The sequence below is a fragment of the Cucurbita pepo genome, chromosome 8 (assembly GCF_057944985.1).
Source record: "Cucurbita pepo subsp. pepo isolate OVF chromosome 8, ASM5794498v1, whole genome shotgun sequence".
NCBI classification, from domain to species: domain Eukaryota; kingdom Viridiplantae; phylum Streptophyta; class Magnoliopsida; order Cucurbitales; family Cucurbitaceae; genus Cucurbita; species Cucurbita pepo.
In genome coordinates, this window is record NC_141805.1 from 1058233 (window position 1) to 1077211 (window position 18979).

At 37.9% G+C, this 18979-nt stretch overlaps 5 protein-coding genes and 1 long non-coding RNA gene across 6 annotated transcripts; 2 read left to right on the forward strand and 4 right to left on the reverse strand.

The window, feature by feature from the left end:
• Positions 1 to 458: 458 nt before the first annotated feature.
• On the reverse strand, positions 459 to 1841 carry LOC111800964 (ethylene-responsive transcription factor ERF071-like). The gene is made up of 2 exons (XM_023684901.2): positions 1606 to 1841; positions 459 to 1113 (listed from the first exon to the last, which is right to left on the reverse strand). Exons 1-2 carry the CDS (start codon positions 1772 to 1774, stop codon positions 677 to 679), a joined length of 606 nt encoding a protein of 201 aa, XP_023540669.1. The 5' UTR covers positions 1775 to 1841; the 3' UTR covers positions 459 to 676.
• Positions 1842 to 3416: 1575 nt separating this feature from the next.
• LOC111800898 (uncharacterized) lies at positions 3417 to 6045 on the reverse strand. The gene is made up of 2 exons (XM_023684803.2): positions 4431 to 6045; positions 3417 to 3839 (listed from the first exon to the last, which is right to left on the reverse strand). Exons 1-2 carry the CDS (start codon positions 5751 to 5753, stop codon positions 3666 to 3668), a joined length of 1497 nt encoding a protein of 498 aa, XP_023540571.1. The 5' UTR covers positions 5754 to 6045; the 3' UTR covers positions 3417 to 3665.
• A 314-nt stretch (positions 6046 to 6359) lies between these two features.
• Positions 6360 to 7872, forward strand: LOC111799813 (uncharacterized). The gene is made up of 3 exons (XR_015422299.1): positions 6360 to 6566; positions 6713 to 6784; positions 7540 to 7872. It is a non-coding gene; the product is annotated as an uncharacterized LOC111799813 (long non-coding RNA).
• A 1370-nt stretch (positions 7873 to 9242) lies between these two features.
• On the reverse strand, positions 9243 to 11852 carry LOC111799812 (exopolygalacturonase-like). Its single transcript, XM_023683292.2, has 5 exons — positions 11625 to 11852; positions 10811 to 11128; positions 10334 to 10623; positions 9938 to 10169; positions 9243 to 9506 (listed from the first exon to the last, which is right to left on the reverse strand). Exons 1-5 carry the CDS (start codon positions 11850 to 11852, stop codon positions 9282 to 9284), a joined length of 1293 nt encoding a protein of 430 aa, XP_023539060.1. The 3' UTR covers positions 9243 to 9281.
• A 767-nt stretch (positions 11853 to 12619) lies between these two features.
• On the reverse strand, positions 12620 to 14462 carry LOC111801137 (exopolygalacturonase-like). Its single transcript, XM_023685124.2, has 5 exons — positions 14182 to 14462; positions 13783 to 14097; positions 13412 to 13701; positions 13109 to 13334; positions 12620 to 13024 (listed from the first exon to the last, which is right to left on the reverse strand). The coding sequence occupies exons 1-5, from the start codon at positions 14383 to 14385 to the stop codon at positions 12788 to 12790; spliced, it is 1272 nt and encodes a 423-aa protein (XP_023540892.2). The 5' UTR covers positions 14386 to 14462; the 3' UTR covers positions 12620 to 12787.
• A 1782-nt stretch (positions 14463 to 16244) lies between these two features.
• On the forward strand, positions 16245 to 18217 carry LOC111800021 (pectinesterase-like). Its single transcript, XM_023683596.2, has 2 exons — positions 16245 to 17302; positions 17381 to 18217. The coding sequence occupies exons 1-2, from the start codon at positions 16309 to 16311 to the stop codon at positions 18076 to 18078; spliced, it is 1692 nt and encodes a 563-aa protein (XP_023539364.2). The 5' UTR covers positions 16245 to 16308; the 3' UTR covers positions 18079 to 18217.
• The last annotated feature ends 762 nt before the right edge of the window (positions 18218 to 18979 follow it).

Below are 18979 nucleotides of genomic sequence, written 5' to 3' on the forward strand. Positions count from 1 at the left end.
GATAGGGCCCCATACCGGAAACGGACGGGCAAGCTCCCCAAATGATCCTAGTAGGGTGGGCGCTCACTCGCCTCATGTACCGTGAGTTCATAATAGTAGCATCCGCACGACAAGTCATCTCTAAACGAGCATTGACCCGTCATCATTTACTCCCTAACAGGTAAGACAAACATTTCATCAAGCCCCCCTACGCCTATTTATAGGCCCCTCATCCCTTCCCTTCCGTCAATTTATCGATGTGGGATCGCTTCCATCCTCCAAGTCTTAACGGCCTTAAGCCCAACAGAGATATGCCATCAATATAGTATAGTAATTTTATATTTTTTATAATTATTATTGAATTATGTTTAAATTCATCGTTATAAATTAAATTTAAATTTTATTTTTCTTAGATAATGGGCCTGCCAAGTTATATTTTGGCCCAACAACTTATTTTTCTTATTAGGGATCATTATTTTATTATCAATTATAACCATAACATAACATTAAACTTCACAAAAACACAACCAAAATACCTTAAACTGTTGTTTGATCCACAACACAAACACGCCATATACTATAACCAAAATATAGACTAAAGGGTACTGCACAAATCCCAATTTTTTTTTTTTTTAAATAATCTATTTAGTCAAATTTTTAATAGTGATCATTAGAGACTCCGATCTATCTTAGATGGTTAGAGTATGCGATTTTGATCTTGATAGGCGAGAAGCTCATCGACCCACCAGAGGTCTGGTGTGGGTTCTGGGTCGAGACACAAAAACGATTCCAAGCGCGAGATTTGGTCTTTGAGTTCCACGTCGGTGGGTGTGGCGAGGGGTTGGGGCTGTAATGGAAGTGGCGGCGACGGCGGCGGCGGTGGCGGCGGGTGAGTGAAGTTGAGTTTGGCCTTTTTGCCTCTGATTCGTATGGCAGCTTGGTCGTAGGCTCTGGCGGCATCTTCGGCGGTGTTGTAGGTTCCAAGCCAAACACGGTAGCCCTTGTGTGGGTCTCGAATCTCGGCGGCCCATTTGCCCCATGGCCGCCGCCGGATTCCTCTGTATTTGTTTTTGCGAACTCTCTTCACCTTCTCCTTTTCCCCTGCTTCAAATTCTTCCGGCTTCTCACCTTTCACTGATCAATATTAATCAAAGATTATGAAGGATGAAAAGAAAAGACCCAACTCGACTAATTTAGGGAATATCATAGGTTTATAATCTACAAACCTTTTGGGAAAGCCCAAAGCAAAGTTAGGAGAGCTTATGTTTAAAATGGACAAAATATCATACTATTGGAGAATCGTTCAATCGTATTCGACTAACGTGGTATCTTAACCATGCCCTAAACTTAGCCATAACTAAGACTCCAAAAGAAAAGAAGTCGAGTCTCGATTAAGTGGAGGCATACTTTGTTCGAAGGGAGGTATAATTTAGGGAATGATCATTAGTTTATAATTTAGAATACTATTTGTATTGAAATGAGACCTTTTGGAAAAGTTCAAAGCTAAGCGATGAGAGCTTATGCTCAAAGTAACCATTGAGAGAGAGTCGTGTTCATCTAACTATGATTATACTAACTGTGGTTTAATATTTTGATTTTTATATTAATGTTTTTTTTTTTTTTTACCTTGAGAGAGTCGACTCTGAATCTCCAGACCATTGGCCGGATTGTTGGGGTCGGTTTTGCCGGACAGGTCGGAGAAGGTGTCGAGTTGGGGCCAGAGGTGGTTGTCGACGACGGACTTCCCGGAGGATTTTGGTTGGACGAAATCGGAGGCCATGGCTCCACCGCACATCTTTATCAACTGAGAGAGAGAGAGAGAGATTTCAGAGAGATTTGGGAGAGAAAAAGAGAAAGGCGGGCAGCGAGAAGAGCTTGAGAAGTGGAGAGTGAAATGAAAGGGTATTTATAGTGGAAGAAGGCGACGGTTATAACTCCTTTTATTTATTTATTTTTTATTATTTTAATAATTTAATTAGTTTTATATTTTTTTTAAATTTTAGTTTTTAAAACATTTAATTTCTCAATTAGTCAAAATATTATCTTTTTGTTTCTTAATATTCTTAATATACTCTAACTTATTTTTAATACACATTTAAAAATGAGTTTCTATCATTAGTTTATTGCTAATTTTTCAAATAAAAATGATTACTAAGAAAAAAAAAACGGTTATTAAACATTATGAATTAATAACTTTAAATTTGTACTGGTCCATGGTCGTCAAAGGTGAGGTAACAATGACAGAATTCAGTTCTCATTGATGGTGGGCAACGACAGTCGCTAGAAATGAAGTGACAGTGGTTGACGATGGTTGCCCATGGTCGGAGGCAAGTACCAAAAGAAATGAAGGTAGTGTGAGGGTATTTTTGGTCATTTTGATACTCCGTTTTACGTTTATCTCTTTAATTACTTTTTGCAATGGCCGTTTCATTTACTTCAAATTTTGTGCCCGCCTTCTCTCTCCCTCATTCCCACTCGCCTGCCCGCTCCCTCACTCTTTATCCTTAATTTCTGCGTCTTTCCTCTCTGTAACATTTCTAATGAAATCATCTCTTCAACGGACAATTTTATGTCACGAGAAGCCAATGGTAACACAAAAACGACCATTTTTTTATTTTTTTATTTACTTTTTTTTTTTTGGTCCATCAAAATGTTCTTTTTAGGTTCCTTTACTTTTTATAAAATAATTTTTTAGTCCTTACTGTTAGAATCCGTTTTAAAATCAATAATACTTCAAGTTGAAAATGACTTTTTAAACCCTTATTTGAAATTCTAGATATATTTTTATACACTATATAATAAATGAATTATATAATATTTATTTAAATATTTAAAATGAATTAAAATCAATCAACTATTAATTTAACTTAAGTTTTTAAAATAAAAATGCAATTTAATTACTATAATATAATATAAAATTGATGTAAACTATAAGATAAAATAAGAGTTTCTTTTATTAAAGTTAAATTAAAAAAAAATAATAATTAAACTTGACATTAGAAATATAATTTTAATTTATTTAAGATGGAAACCACCGTCTATAATAAATAATTAAATATATTAATACTAATCAACCAAAAATACTAATTAACATCACGATTTTAAAGCGCGTATACTAAGGAGAGGTTTCCACACACATTATAAGAAATGCTTCGTTCCCCTCTTCAATCGATGTCGAATCTCACAATTCACCCCCTTAGGCCGGTGTCTGGCTCTAATACCATTTGTAACAGCCCAAGCCCAATCCCAGAGCTAGTAAATATTGTCCGCTTTGGCCTGTTACATATCGCCGTCAGTCTCATGACTTTTAAAACACATCTACTAGAGAGGTATCCACACCCTTATAAGAAATACTTCGTTCCCCCTCCAACCGACATGGGATCTCACAATCAAACTCGGGTTGTAGCCTAATCCCAGAAGACAGCAAAAGGGACATGGAAAGCAATGGAATAGTTTAAATTTCAAGGGCCAACTTACAAGAACAATCAATTGAAGCACAGGTTTTTGTCACAAACAATACGTAATGCATTTTGAAACCATCGAAAGGGGCACACATACAAAACCAACCAATCCATGTAATCGGAAAATGAAGTCATTTCCATCAGCAAATGCAAATGTAGATAGCAGGGAACTGGTGTAATCCTATATTCAAGACACTACAACAGCCAAAATTGTAATACGAACCTTTAGCTTGCCAACTTAGTCAACCGGTGAACCGTGCTTCTCGCAACTCTGTTACCCGGATCGATCTTCAGGACAGCCCTCAGATCTTCAGCTCCAAGTTTATACTTCTCCATACTTTCATACAGAAGTGCACGTTGAACGAGAACGGTTACATTTGTATCGTCGTGATCCAATACCTACACAGCACAGGGAAGGATATGACTTTTTATAAGTACCCTACAGTGACAGTTCTTATTCCCCTTTGGGGGAAGGGTGGAATGGTAGATGTAGCATAGTTTAACAAAGCAAAAACAAAACACTATAAGCCAATAACCTAAGTAGTTGTATTTTTTTCCCCTCCTTCAAACAAGGTAGATCTAACCGCCTAAACCCACCGATGACAGATATTGTCCTCTTTGGACTTTCTCTTTCGCATCTACTAGAGAAAGGTTTCCACATTCTTATAAAGAATGTTTCGTTCTCCTCCCCTACTGATGTGGGATCTCACAGTAGAAGTGAAAATTTGACTCACAATATGGTAGCAACTTCAATGAATACTGAGACACACCAGAGATAAAGTCGTTACTTTATTTTTTTTTTCTTTTCCTTTTACAAGAACCGAGTTATGGATGTTACGAACCAAACTGCAAGAAAGAACCAGTCTAAACTTCCTTTCAACTAATGTCAATGTTACTTAAACCTAGAATTTTGGGTGCCTATTGTGTTCATAGGGCTAATAGAATTTGGATTAGCAAGTATATAATTCTAATAGAATTTGGATGTTTTACCTTTGTACAATCAACCACGGCCTTCTTATACTCCCCAACTTCTTTGTAACATGAAGCTCGTGTCGACAAGACTTCGACTGTGGCAGCATTATCACCAGCTTTCTCGAAAAGAATCACAGCCCAAGAAAGCCACTTAATGGCATCGGCGTATTGTCCCTGCTTGTAGACATCAACTCCCTTGTTCTTTGCCAAAGAAGCTGTCACCCCTGCAGGAGGAGGAGGAAGTCCTTCAATCTCAGTCGTTGAACCACCCACATCATGACTGCCTCCCCCAAACTCCGAATCGAATCCCCAGCCATCAGCATCAAAGGATTGCGGTGCTCCAGCTGCTTCGGGTGCCATTGGAGCACCTCCAGCTGAGGCTTTGGATGAGCTAAACAACATATCGAGTGGATCACTGGCAGCGGTTTGAACAGTCTCTTGAGCTTTGGAGCCAAAATCCATTGAGGGCATTCCAAAATCACCCATGTTTAAGTCTGAATGAAAACTCGATCCATTGAAACCAACGCCACTCCCACTCGATCCGCTCGAAGGAAACGCTGTAGTGCTTGGATTTGAAGCATTCTGGAAATCCCCAAATGAGTCCTCGTTTGTGTTGATCTTTTGGCTCTTACTCGTTGAATTCAGATTCCCTGATGGCTTAGATCCGAAGTCAACTAAAGAACCAAAGGGATCCTTACTAGAGCTCGTCTTACCACTCCCAATGGTTGAGCTCATGCTTGGACCTCTGTGATTTGGAGCCCTGATATTGGTGGTATAGCTCTCATTACTTCGCCCACTATTATAACTGTTCAGATTCTCAAAACTCCCATTTGCACTGCTTTTAGCCGGATTACCACTGGCTTTTGGCAACGAATTGCTCATATTTCCCATGGAAAACGAATTCCTATTCAAAGCGGCACTCGATGATGCCGGATTCGAAGCCAAATTCTTCAATGAAGCATTTGTGTTACTCTTACCCGATCCCAAGGCCGAACCGACCAAATCGCCGAACAGATTCGGATTCTTTTCAACAATTCCAATGCCCGAATTGGAGCCTGAATTAGCAGTCGAACCCCAGCTCTTCCCAAATATATCACCGACCATGGAAGCGGGCGAATTGGACAAGTTAGGTCGCGCCGCCTGATTCGGCGCCGGCTGATGTGTCCACGACGGATTGTTAGGCTTCCAGGCCGGCCTCGTCTGTGTCGACGAATTCGAAGAACCAGAGGAAGCGTAGGAAGAATACGAAGTGGTTTTATTTTTCTGATCGTTGAGGGATTTGGAGCGGGAAGATCCGATTCCCAAATCGAACTCGAAATCCTTTCCGAAATTAGAATTCATGGCTCGTGGAATTCAAATGCCCAGACAATGAATCAAAATTAAGAATTCAAAAAAATGGATCTATCTTTCTCAGAAGCGTACCTAGGCGGAAGAGATCGGAGCAATCGAGTGGAGAACAACCTCTAGATCCGGCAATGGTGAAAGGAGGCGGCGGAAGGCACGGCGGAAGATGGGTAGAAATGGGGTGGATGAGTGGGACGCGCAGAGCAGGGTTCCAAAATGTCTCTCCTGAATCTGAGTTCTCTTTGGTTCTTTCAAGCTTCGCCGGCTTTGACTCTCTGCCGGTCAATATTTAGTTTATAAATTTTCTTTTAATTTTTTTAGCCATATTTATATTAATAAAATGATTTTAGTATAAATTGTAAATTTATTTGAATTAAAATTTATAGATAAAATCTGATAAAACTCTCATAAATAAATTATAACATTTTTAAAATAATAGGACCAAATTTGTAATTTCACATTTAAATTTGAATTAAAATTAAAATTCTTTACAAATAGGACTATTTAAGAGGCCAAAATTGTAATTTTGAAACTTAAAATGGCTAAAATTGTAATTCACTCATTTTGATCGCCTGTTCTTACGGTATAAATACTGGCCCGCCGTTCCTTCTTCTTTACGAGTTCCGACTTCGTTTTCCGATAGTACTCCACCAGCGATTGTCTCTCTCTCGGCCCTCTTTCTCTCTATCCTAACCCTAATCGAACCTGCTACTTCATGTGCGACGATTCCAATCTCTTTTGTTTTGATATTATCATTCAGGTTGAGTTGATGGATTCGGAGGTGCTAACAAATGAAGCTTACCATGAATAGTAAGATTTTCGCATCTCTACTGTTCGGACTAAAATCAATGATTTACTCAAATTTTTTCTTGCTGAAAGAAATTCACTTTGATGTCTTGTATAGATGTGATATTTATAGTTACGGAATCATAATATGGGAGCTTTCCACAATGCAGTGACATGGAATGAATGAACTTGATGCAAGTTGTAGGCGCATATTTTTTCGTTATCAGGAAGTTTTGGCGAAGGTAAATATTCAAGTGTTGCTTGAACTAGAAGAACATAATAACATGAACGAATATCCAAGTGTTGATTGCCTTAAATAGTTGTTATGTGAAATATTGGTTGCATTGGAAAATTGGTTGCATTGGAAAATTGGTTGCCTTAATGTAATAGTTGCTTCCAAACATTAGCGTTAGTAGTAGTGTTCAAACATCTGTGAGGCTTGCCATATCCATGCCCCTTTGGAATGAACACGGAAGTAAGTAAAGTTCATTATTTAAGGAGAATACTCTTTAATTAAACTTGGAGATGGAAAGGAAGCTTGAATATCGCATATTTATGTGCCTTCTTACTGCAAAGAAAGGAATCAGATCCTTATTTGGCTATTGTTAAGGTTCGATGGTCTCAGGAAGAAACATTCTTGGTATGAATAAGTTTAATTGATCGATAGCTGAATCGAAACTTTTTTGAAATTCCTCTGGATCATGAGATGTTCACATGGTCCATAATGAGAGATAATCCAACCCAATCTTTGCTTGACAGAAATATAGACTCTATGGAATGGTCTCGATGTATTTAGAACTCAAGAATTTGTAGTGTCCTGAAAATTATACAAGAAAGAAAATTCTCAGAGCTTCGTTCCCAAGAATATTGATTCGAGTCTGATAGTTAAAGTAAGAGAGAATGATTGATAAGACCTTTAGGAGAATTAGAAGGACAAAAAAGGCACCAGGAGTAAAAAATTCTGTTTACTAAAATCTGATTTTGTTAACTTGGTCAGGCTTTTTGACAAGGGCACGTCAATTCATGTCTCAAGGGATACATTAGCCTTTTCACTGATGGACAACGATTATTGACCGTTAGCCCTTTCACTTCAATGTATAGGATCCTTTCCAAGGCACTATTTGAAAGATTTGATGTCCTTTGACTATTTGTCCTGCTCAAAATGCTTTTTTTAGAGGAAGACAAATCTTCGATCCTATTTGCAATAGAGGAAGAAAAAAAAAAAGGTTGGATCTTAAAACTACCTTGCAAATGTCTTTGACTGAGTTGATTGGGATTTCTTATTTACTATCAATTTGCAGATGTGACATTGTATTTCTTTTTTTCTCATTTTTTGTTAGGATAAGGACTTCGCAATTTAGGACTTGTTTTTTATAATTAGAGCTTCTGAAGCTGCAGCTGGTTTGAAAATTAATTGGAAAAGATCATCAGATTGTGGAATCAATATTGAGGCCAAAAGAGTGGAGTTAACTGCTATTCAGCTGGATGGTACAAAGCTGAAAATTGCCTATTTCTTATCTATCCTTCCTTTCTAAGCCATTATTAGATCATGGACGTTTGGGTCTCGGAAACCTTTTCAAATCACCTTTATTTCTTTAGGCCCATTTCAAAGAGGTGATGGAGGTATTCAAATGAGCTGCTTGAATTGTGGACCAAAGTGGTTATATATGAAACTAATGAGTTTGATAGATTCGCTATACAGAAAATTGGAAATTGCCGGAGAGGTCCTTGGTGGAGTATATCCGAAGTAGCATTTTGGTAGATCCTACTAGCACTTTGGTTGGAGATGGAAGAAGAACAAAATTTTGGCAAGACTCTCGGCTGGGCGATATCCCTCTAGCATTGCAACCTCCAACTTTTATGCAGTATTCTGAGAACAAAGCTGCTCTGCAACGGGGTTTTTTTAAACCTCAACGAATAGATCACAGAATATTTTGGCAAAAGGGGGAACCTTCATGAAGAAGAAAAGGGGAAGCTTAGATTAGAAGACTCTTGGAGGTGATTAATGAAGCTTCCCCCATTTTTTTGCCTGACAAAAAATGCAAATTTGGACTCTGGTAAGCAAGTAATACATCTTTCCACCAACAAGATTGGGAGAAAAGGAAAAGTGTGCAGTCCCTTCATTCTGCCTTTCTCGTTCCTCTAGACCTTCTCTAGAGAGTGCTTCCTCAACTCGAACCTGCTGCAATGCACCTTCTCCTCGTTGTAAGACCAAATGAGACCTCTATAGAAGAAATTTTGTGGACTAATATGAACTACTCTTCACTTTGTAGACTTTCACGCTTATGTTTTGATCATGTTCACTTTGTAGACTTTCACGCTCATGTTTTGATTTGACATGGCTGATGGTTGCATGTAAACCAATTGTGAATGAAAATAAAGGCATATAGAGAAGAGGGAAAGAAAAAACCAACGAAAAATGTTGAAATTCACTCTCATTCTCCTTCACTAGTTTCTTTTTAGGTAAAAACATGTAGAGTGAAGCTTCAAACTTTCGACCTCTTGATTGAGGATGTATATGTCTCAACCACTTGCGCTATGCTCAAGTTGAACTTTCCTTTTCACTAGTTGCAACATACAATGCCTCTCACAACACTAAATCTATATCAAAATCTACCTCTAGAAAATGAAAAATGTTACAAATGCACTGAAGTTAAACCTTATTCTAAACTCCAGGAGGCTTGTAAACTATAACCAAATAGTATGCATGGAAGCACTGTTGTTTATCGAGTAATGAACTTAAAATGTTGAATTAAGGATGGAGAAGTTATTGAGAGATCCCTTGCAGTTGAAGCGGCCAATGTCATCAGTTTCTGGTGGCTCAATGGCAGTGAGATTGATGTAAGAAAGCTGAACGTTCTCACAAGGCATGGCTGAGCTGCATTGCAGATTTACTGCAAATTCAGAGTTGTAAGTGCCACTTATGTTTTTGATATTGATGTTACTCAGCTTCACACCTGATGACTGAAAAAAAAAAAAAAAAACACCATTTAGCATACTTCTCTGTTGAAGAATAAATTTAGCACATAAGCTTTTTAAATCTACCATTATGTGGATTTGTCGAAATTGAGCAACATAAAAGTGTTTTTCCGGGAAGGAATAAATCGAAGCTCAACTGTAGATTATTTTTGGCTAAAAACCATGATAGCTTGAGGTAGAAGATAATTTTTGTTTGGGAAAGAGTTCTTTCTATCCTGTAAACATGCATCTGTGCCAGAGTTATTTCTACTTTGCCACATCGAGTCAAATCAACCAAAGTTTATCCTATAAACATGTCATGTCAATGTTTTGTCAATAAGGTTACAACTAGGATCACAATTTTTAAAGTGAAGGAACTAAATTATAATGAGATAATAAGAAGTTGAAAGTGCAGGGATTCTATTATAAGTATTTACCTCTTTTATGTCACAAAAATGGTTAGGACAATATTGTTGATCTATGATAATGGGATTTGAGACATTGAACATCACAATGTTTTGAAATGTCAAATTGGTAGCTTTGCTTGCGTGATCTCCTCCTGGCCATGTCTTTACCCTCACTCCATTTTGAGTGTCTTTTATGGTGCAATTCTCTACTCTTATTCCCATCACATCCTTCTCCTCCCTGTACCTCCCTAGACTCCCCACACTGCATTATTCCATATCAAACACATTCAAAACTATTACCATTTTAATGCTCTTCTACTTTTACTAAATGTTTCAATACTATTGTATGTGTAAATGATGTACATGCAATTAATAGTGAGATGCAATGTTGAATTGTGATGCTAGGAATGATGGTAGATACGATACCTGATTCCATGACCAGGACCACATCTAACGTTAGAAACCGAGACGTTGATGCTACCAGGTCCGATGGAAACACAGTCGTCGCCGACACTGATGTCGGAGGTTGTGATGTTGATATTGGTGGACTGACTGATATGAATGCCATCAGTGTTCTGACTATTCCAAGGAGCTGTAATGTTGAACCCAGAAAGATGAATATTGTCACACCCATTGAGGGCTACATGAAAGCCCTTGCTGTTCACAAGGCTAATATTGCTCACTGTCGCATTTGACACATCACTCAGCTTCAAAGACTGCGCATATAAAGGAAACTTGCATCAATGCATGGAACTGTGTAAAAATGGTTAAAGCTTTGGTGTCTTTGATGGGAGAGAAGCAGATGATCACAGCAAATTCAGATAGAAAATTCCGCAAAAAAAAGGTGAATTTTCAACTTTTTAAATTTACCCTCTGATTCATTTTTAACTTGTTCATACTTACTGTGGTGAAAATGCCACAACTCAAGCGATGGCGGCAGTTGAAACCATACAACCAGGTTTCAGCACCCTGGCCGTCGAGAATGCCGGATCCGACGTTGCCGGTGATGGTGAGATGGCGGAGGGACTTGAAGTAGATCCAAACGTCGGCGGTGAGGGTGGTGGGAGCAATCAAAGTGCCTAAAATGATGACTTTGGGAGAGAGATCACCGAAACAAGGGCCTGAAAATAAAACTTGGGCAAGGAAGAAACTACCCTCTGGTATTAACAAGGTGGAGCTTCCTCGGTAAGCACATGCGTCCTCCCACGCCCCCATGAATGCCTATAGCAACAGAGAATTAAAATTTAGTTTTTATAATTTTAAAAAATTATTTTAAAAAAACAATTCAATATTAATAGTCATTTTTACTTCTCTTAAATGGACAAATATTTGATTTTTTTTTTTAAAAAATATTTTTGATGAAATTAGTACGTTAAAATTTCATTTTTATTAATTAAAATATATACCTAGTTGAAAATTTAATATTTGTTAACTAGGTTTGACCATTTTATTGAAGGACCAGTACTCTTTTCTTTTAATTTGTTTGACTTTCTGGCTACATTTAAAATTTTGCATGCTCAATTTTGACTTTATTATTACTTTAGTTTGGTATAATTTATTGGTTAATTAATGAGTAATTTTCTAATTTAGTTCTAAAGTCACATTTAATCATATTCAGAGGTAAATTTCAATGAAATTAGTCTAAATTTACTCAATATTAAGGTTATAATATTTTTCTTAAAAAATAAAATAGAAGATAGAAATTGTTTATAATTACCAAGCTGTTCTCTGTCTTGCCATCAGCAATTGCCCCATAATCAGTTACATCAAAAACTGCCAGTCCCCTCCATGGATCTCCGACGGGGGGCTCCGCCATGTCCGGTGGCAGAAGAAGAAAATCCCATGAACCGGCGGCAGATTCCAGTGCTGGTTCCGGCGAGAAATTACGTCCAGATACAGAAACAGCCAGAAGAAAATAGAAGATTATCAGAGCTGAAAGCTTCATGGTTTTTGAGAACTTTGAGATTCTCCTCACTAAGAAAATGGCGATAATTGGCCATTTATAATCTAATGAATTCTTAACTGAAGTAATTACGATTAATTAATTACTTGGGACTGGTTCGTTTCTGGTCGTATCTAATTTAATTCTGGATTTCCATCTCTTTATTCAGTTTTTAAGCCTTTTATTAAGCTGTGACGGATTGTTTAAGGAGGGTAAATTCTCCTTAATTATGAAATTTATTAAAAAAAGAGTTACTAAAGAAGAGTTTAAATACTATTTAGATTCGTACATAAACGCTAGTACACCAGACCTCTCGCTCATACTAGGTAAACGTCTTCTCAATGCTCTAACATCCACACCTGATATGGACCTCTCATACTAGGTAAAAGTACCTGATATGGACCAAACTGTCTCACAACATTCTGAACCCAACTTACGTACCACTTTAATGAGCAAACAAGCTGACATCGAGGTGACAAACTTTCCCATGAATCCAACTTAAGTACTGCTTTAACGGGCGAACATACTATAACCCCAAGTGGCAAAGAGCCAACATCGAAGTGTCAAACTTGATGTGAGCTCTTGGGGAACAAGAGCCTGTTATCCCTAGAGTAAACTAAGGTCTTAGGTGACAAAAAGCCGACATCAAGGTACCAAACTTTCACATCGATATGAGCTCTTGAAGATCTGTCTCGGTGCATAAGCAACAATATTCCTTAGATAACTCGATTGAAATATTTTAGGTTAGTTTGACACATACAAGACCCTAGTTTCAAAAAGAATTTTGTGCATTTAGAATTAGACTCAAAAACATCAAGTCTAGGTGACATGCTAATTGAATCATGTCATGTTACAAATTAAGCTACAAAAAAGAACCAAAAAAAAAAAAAAAAAAAAAAAGCAAAAAAGAAGCTTCAACTGCAGCTCTCAGACTATGATCACTTGCAGGGGGCTGGAAATTGCAGACCTCTATAGCCTACTTTTGCATTTGTACAATCTGACCTAAACGGCAACGCTTTGTCGTTCGGACGCCCACTGTACTTTAGATTTACGTTGGACATCTCAATGTTTTGGCATGGGAACCGCTTGCTGCATACCAGTTTAACTGCTACCGGTGAGATTGTTGTTCCTTTTATATTCACGAAATGAACATCGCTGATTCGGACTCGTGATGGCTGCATCGTGCCCGATAAAATCACGTTAGAAGCGGGTTAAGTTTGATTGAGCAACGAAAGACGAAAACAAAAACGATAACGAACCGGCTTTTTGCAAACTTTTGAGCAGCTGTACTGTTGGTCGATGATGATCGGATTCTTTACATTGATCAAATTGATGTCTTGGAATAGTATGCCTACCGCTGCACTCGGGGGGGAGTCTGCCCATGTTTTGATTCTAAGCCCGTTGTCAGTGTTAAATAACGTGCAGTTCCTAACGATAATACCCCGCACGTCCTCCTCATTTGGGTACTTCCCGAGGCTACCAATACTGTCATAGTAGAACCCTTGTTGATCATCACGTCGTATACAATATTACATAGCTAAACAAGAACACAAAACACGTACCTGATACCATGTCCTGGCCCGCATTTAATTTGGTTGATAACAACATTCATCGATCCTCTACCGACAGAGATACAGTCGTCACCTGTAGTAATGGTAGATTTTGTAATTCTCACATTAGTGGAGCGACTAAGATGTATACCATCAGTGTTTGGACTATCATCCGGTGCGATCAGGTGTAGCTTTCGAACCCTAATATTTTCAGAATTCGTGATGAACATATGATTCCCTTTACTGTTAAGGGAAGTGAGGCCTTTCACGAGTCCGTGTCGGATGCCATTGAGTTTAAAACTCTAGAACGAAGAACGAGGAAAGAATGAGACATGACGACGACAAAAAAAAAAAAAAAAAAAAAAAAACATGTTTGTCCTTACAACTGGGAGCTTCTGACAATTTTGATTCACATGGCAATCATTGTACTTCCAAACCTTACTACCTTGTCCATCCAATGTGCCTCGTCCTGTCACTATCAAACCATTGATTTTCTCGAACAATATCCATTCAGCTGAGACGTATTGGCTGACGTCATCGCCGCCTTTCAACGTGGCATCAATTTGAACGACAATTGGTTCAGTGTTCCGACAAGGCCCAGCGAAAACGATTTGATAGATCAAAAACACACCACTGGGAATAACAACTCTAGCCGGTTGCTTGGAGCGACAAGCGGCAACCCATGTCTTCATGAAAGTCTACCAAAAAAGACATCATTAAACAACAATGACCGACAACTATGATAACGACAACGACGGTAACAAAACATGCTTAACAATTACTTGAGTGTTGTCTTTAGTGCCACCGGGTTTGGCACCGAAACTAAGCACGTTAAACACGACTTCCTTTCGATGTATAATACTGTCTAGACTAATTGATGAAAAGGGGTCGGGCGTGCTCGGTCCGATGAGCGCCTTTGCCTCGGCAGCAACGAATGATGCTAAGAACAACCCGAGAAGGACGGGTAGTTTCGAAGAAGAATTCATTGAAGCTCACCCAAAGGGAAAAAAATTTATTGGGTTTATTTATTTTATGATCAAGAAGCCTCCAAATGGAGGCTAAGAAATAGAATTGGAATGATGTTGTGTTTACATGTTGGGTTATTTTATAGGTTGTTTGAAGGGGAAGGGCTTAAAATTAGTGAATTTTTCCCCTTTAATTTAGGCATTTCTACTTGAAAAACTAAATTGGTGGCCATTTTCAAGCTTCACCAAACATCAAAAACTACTTTGTTTACGTTCATCTTTGTTAATTGTGTTTGTTTCATTATGTTGATATCAATACTGTTTAGTATCACTTGTCCTTGTTCGTGCTCGTAAAATTTTTAAAAGATCATCCAACATAAGATTGAACTATCGAAAATGATAGTGAAACCTGATGTTTTTATGGCAAACACAGTAACGAAGCCTATAATATACATTTTTATAAACAAAGAGTTGTCCCCTAAACTTTACGGTTAGGACATCTCTATTTTCTTAGCCTCATTAGTGACCTTTCTCTCGACCAATTTACACCTTGATAACCACAATAGAGGTCTACATGGTCTGGGTTGGATTGAGAGATTTTTTTGGACCTCTATTCTCTTAGCCTCGTGACCTTTCTCTTGACCCATTTACAAGTACCTTGATAATCACAATAGGGTCTACATGGTCTCGGTTGGGTTGAGAGATTTTTTTGGACCAACCCTCTCTGTTCAAGTTGGGTTGTCAAAAATATCGACGCTTCTTGAGAATTGATTACCTTAAAGATAAAGAAAATATAGACCAACCCTCCCTATTCAGGTTGGGTTGTCGGAAATATCGACTAAGAATTGATTACGTTAGAGGTAAAGAAAATATAAGGATAGATCACGAAATTAAAAAAACAATAAATATAATTAGTTTAAAGAAACTATACCTAACCAAATAAATAAAAAATACTATAAAAATATTTATAGGACTAGAGTCGAGCTTGTGCCGGTGGGAGAGAAGTATGCTAGGGTTCTTAATATATTTTATTGTTTGGTTTGAGTCAATCCGAGGTTTTTGTCTCATGAACCCAAAATTGAATTGAATCAGTTCGGGTTCAGAAAAATTAATCCAATCTCGAAATGATCCCAACCCAACTGAACCCTTAACGAATAGTTGGCGATGGGTCAACCACCCTTCGTGGAGGTTGAATCGTTATTATCGGTTGTGGCTGACTCGGAGCAACCCGTCTCCTCCTCGATCGACCATAGTATTCTTCTACGATGGCAAAACCTTCCAACCTTATCTTAGTGAGATCCTTACGAGTTGCAATGACACTATACTTAGGTCGAGGCTCGATTCAATACCCTACGATATTTAAGTCGTGGTCGCATCAATATTGTTTTTACCTTTGTCGAGTTTTTTTTTAAAAAATAAAACTTAAATTTTAATAGAAAATAGTAAAATTCATTTAATGATCATTATTAAAATTTATTTACTACAACAAAGCCTTTGGACTTATTTACTAATAAATTGTATTTTTACCTTTAAATCACCCATTTTTATATCAATTTTAGCTGAGTTAACTAACTTCTAATTAAATAATTAATAATTACTCAGTTAATTTAAATAATTAACGTAATCACGATTTTTACCACAAACCTAGCAAAAATTAACTAAATTAATCCTAACTTTAGAAAAGATGAGCTAAATTAAGATACAAAAATTTTATTTAAGAAATGAAGTAAAAATGATTGGTTCAGAATGCTCCAACTCTAACAATATTTACTTTAATTTTGGAATTCGGTTAAAATTTTCTCATATAAAAACAGGTCATTTGTTGAACTGAAGCAATCAAGGCAGCAACTTCCCATCTTCTATTAGCCAACAAAACAAAACAAAATAAAAAAAAAAAAACAAAAAAAAGCAAAAAGAAGAGCTCGAGATCTGTAGCGAAGAATCATGGCGTATGACGGTGGTGGATGCAAGAACAATAAAGCTGCCCTGGTTGGGTTGTTGTCTTTGTTTTTTGTTGCCTTGGTTAATGGTGTAAGTGGCGCAGGAGAGGACTCTGGGTCCTCTAATGTTGCCATTAAGACTCTATGTGAGCCCACTACTTACCGTCAAACTTGCGAAGAAGCCCTGGTGAAGTCCAATGTTGACTCAAAAGACCCACGTGAGTTGATCAAGGCAGGGTTCCATTTTGCTATTGAGCAGCTCAAAGTGGCAATTGCAAATTCCCCCACTTTGAAACAAGCCGCCACCGACCCCATGGCGAAGGAAGCTATTGATACTTGTGACGAGCTCATGGATTATGCAATTGATGATCTTTTAACTACGTTTGATCAAATCACTAATAGTTTTAGTTTAAATAGGGTGGATAATTATCTTAAGAATCTTAGGATTTGGTTGAGTGGTGCGTTGACATATCAAGAAACTTGTTTGGATGCTTTCCAGAATGTTACTGGCGATACTGGTGAGAAGATGACGAATTTGTTGAAGACGTCAAAAGAAATGACCGCTAATGGACTTGTGATGGTGGGTGAGGTTACATCTCTTGTGAGCTCTTTGTGGAAGGCGCTCGGGCTGCCAGAAACAGGGCGACAACTCCGAGCAGAAGAACTCGATGAAGAAGATGAAGGGGAAGAGCCATCTTGGGTCAATGACAGGCGAGGGCTACTCCAACACTCTGGTGCCAAGATCAGGGCGAATGTGGTGGTGGCTAAAGACGGAAGTGGAAAGTACAAGACAATAACTCAAGCCCTTCAAGATGTCCCAAGGAAGAGCAATAAAACATTTGTGATTTATGTGAAGGAAGGAGTTTACCAAGAGCAAGTAATGGTGGACAAAACAATGACCTGGGTCATGATGATTGGAGATGGCCCTACCAAGACCAAGATCACTGCTAGCAAGAACTTCAAGGACGGAACATCCACATTCCAAACCGCTACTTTTGGTAAGTTACCATCTAGTTTATTATCATATTCATACGAATTCAAAAAGGGAATTTAACATCATTTCATATTCTTAACAGCGGCGGTCGGAACCAACTTCATCGGAAAAGACTTGTGGTTCGAGAACTCAGCTGGGCCTGAGAAACACCAGGCTGTGGCACTCCGAGTTCAATCAGACATGTCAATCTTCTACAATTGTAGAATGGATGGCTATCAAGATACTCTCTACACCCATGCTCATCGTCAATTCTTTCGAGATTGTACCATCACTGGTACCATTGATTTCATCTTTGGCAATGCTGCTGTCGTCTTACAGAACTGTAAGATCTTCGTGAGGAAGCCAATGGAGAATCAAAAATGCATCGTCACTGCCCAAGGTCGGACCGAGAGGAAAGAGCCCACTGGTATCGTCCTCCAAAACTGCGCCATCTCTTCTGATCCCGGCTTCTTCCCCGTCCGCCATGTCTTCAAGACCTACCTTGGCCGCCCATGGAAGCAGTATTCAAGAACCATCATCATGCAATGCCAAATCGACGACTTGATCCAGCCTGAAGGGTGGCTTCCATGGGAGGGCAATTTTGCTCTCAAGACTTTGTTTTACAGTGAGTATGATAACAGAGGGCCTGGTGCAGCAAAACAAAATCGAGTTAAGTGGAGGGGAATTAAACAAATCACACCGAAGCATGCCATTGATTTCACCCCTGGGTTGTTTATTCGTGGTAATCCCTGGATTAGGCGCACTGGAGTTCCGTACTATTCGGGCATGGCAACGATCTAAACCAAGGGAATTAGAACTTCTAGAATTCTCGACAATTATGTTTAAAAACATTAATTTATTGCTCATTTTAAGATTTTGAATAAGACAACTAGCTCATTTTAAGATTTTGAATAAAACGATTCTTTAATTTTTTTCGTTAGTAAGATATTTAATTTTTAAATTTTAATACGCAATGATTTAATATCTGTAGTTTAAAAGGATGTTATAAATTTTTTTAAATAAAATTATTTTGTTGGAGAGACTAAATTATTATTCCGCATCAGTCAAATCAACTAAAAGGGATCATTTCTCAGGAAAGAAACAATCAAGGAATTTTATTATAATTTTAAATTGTAATAGAAAAAAATAAAATTCATCTAATGTTCATTTTTGTGACCTTTAGATTTATTTAGTAATAAGTTGTATTTTCACCTTAATTACAGATTACATAATTTAATACAATTGTAGACTATCAAGATACTCTCTACTCCCATGCTCACCGTCAATTCTACCGAGATTGCACAATCTCCAGTACCGTTGATTGATTTCATGCCAAATCAATCATGCTTTGTCACTGCCCAAGGTCGAACCCAGAGTAAAGAGCCCACTGGTAACGTCCTCCAAAATTGCACCATCTCTTCCGACCTTGAGTTCTACCCCATTCGCCATACCAGCAAGCCCTACCTTGGTCGCCCTTGATTTTAAAATAAAAAGGTCTTGGTTTTAGATGAATAAACAACGAAGTGCTGTGGCCTGTTTTGTTGTGATCGTGTAAAACAAAGTCTTGAGAGTAGAATTATCAAGGAATAGGACAAAATTATATTTAAAAACATTAATTTATAATTCATTTTGAAATTTTGAATAAAACTATTCTTTCACTTCTTGATTTGAGTGGGTTGAGAATATAATGATTTAATATTTG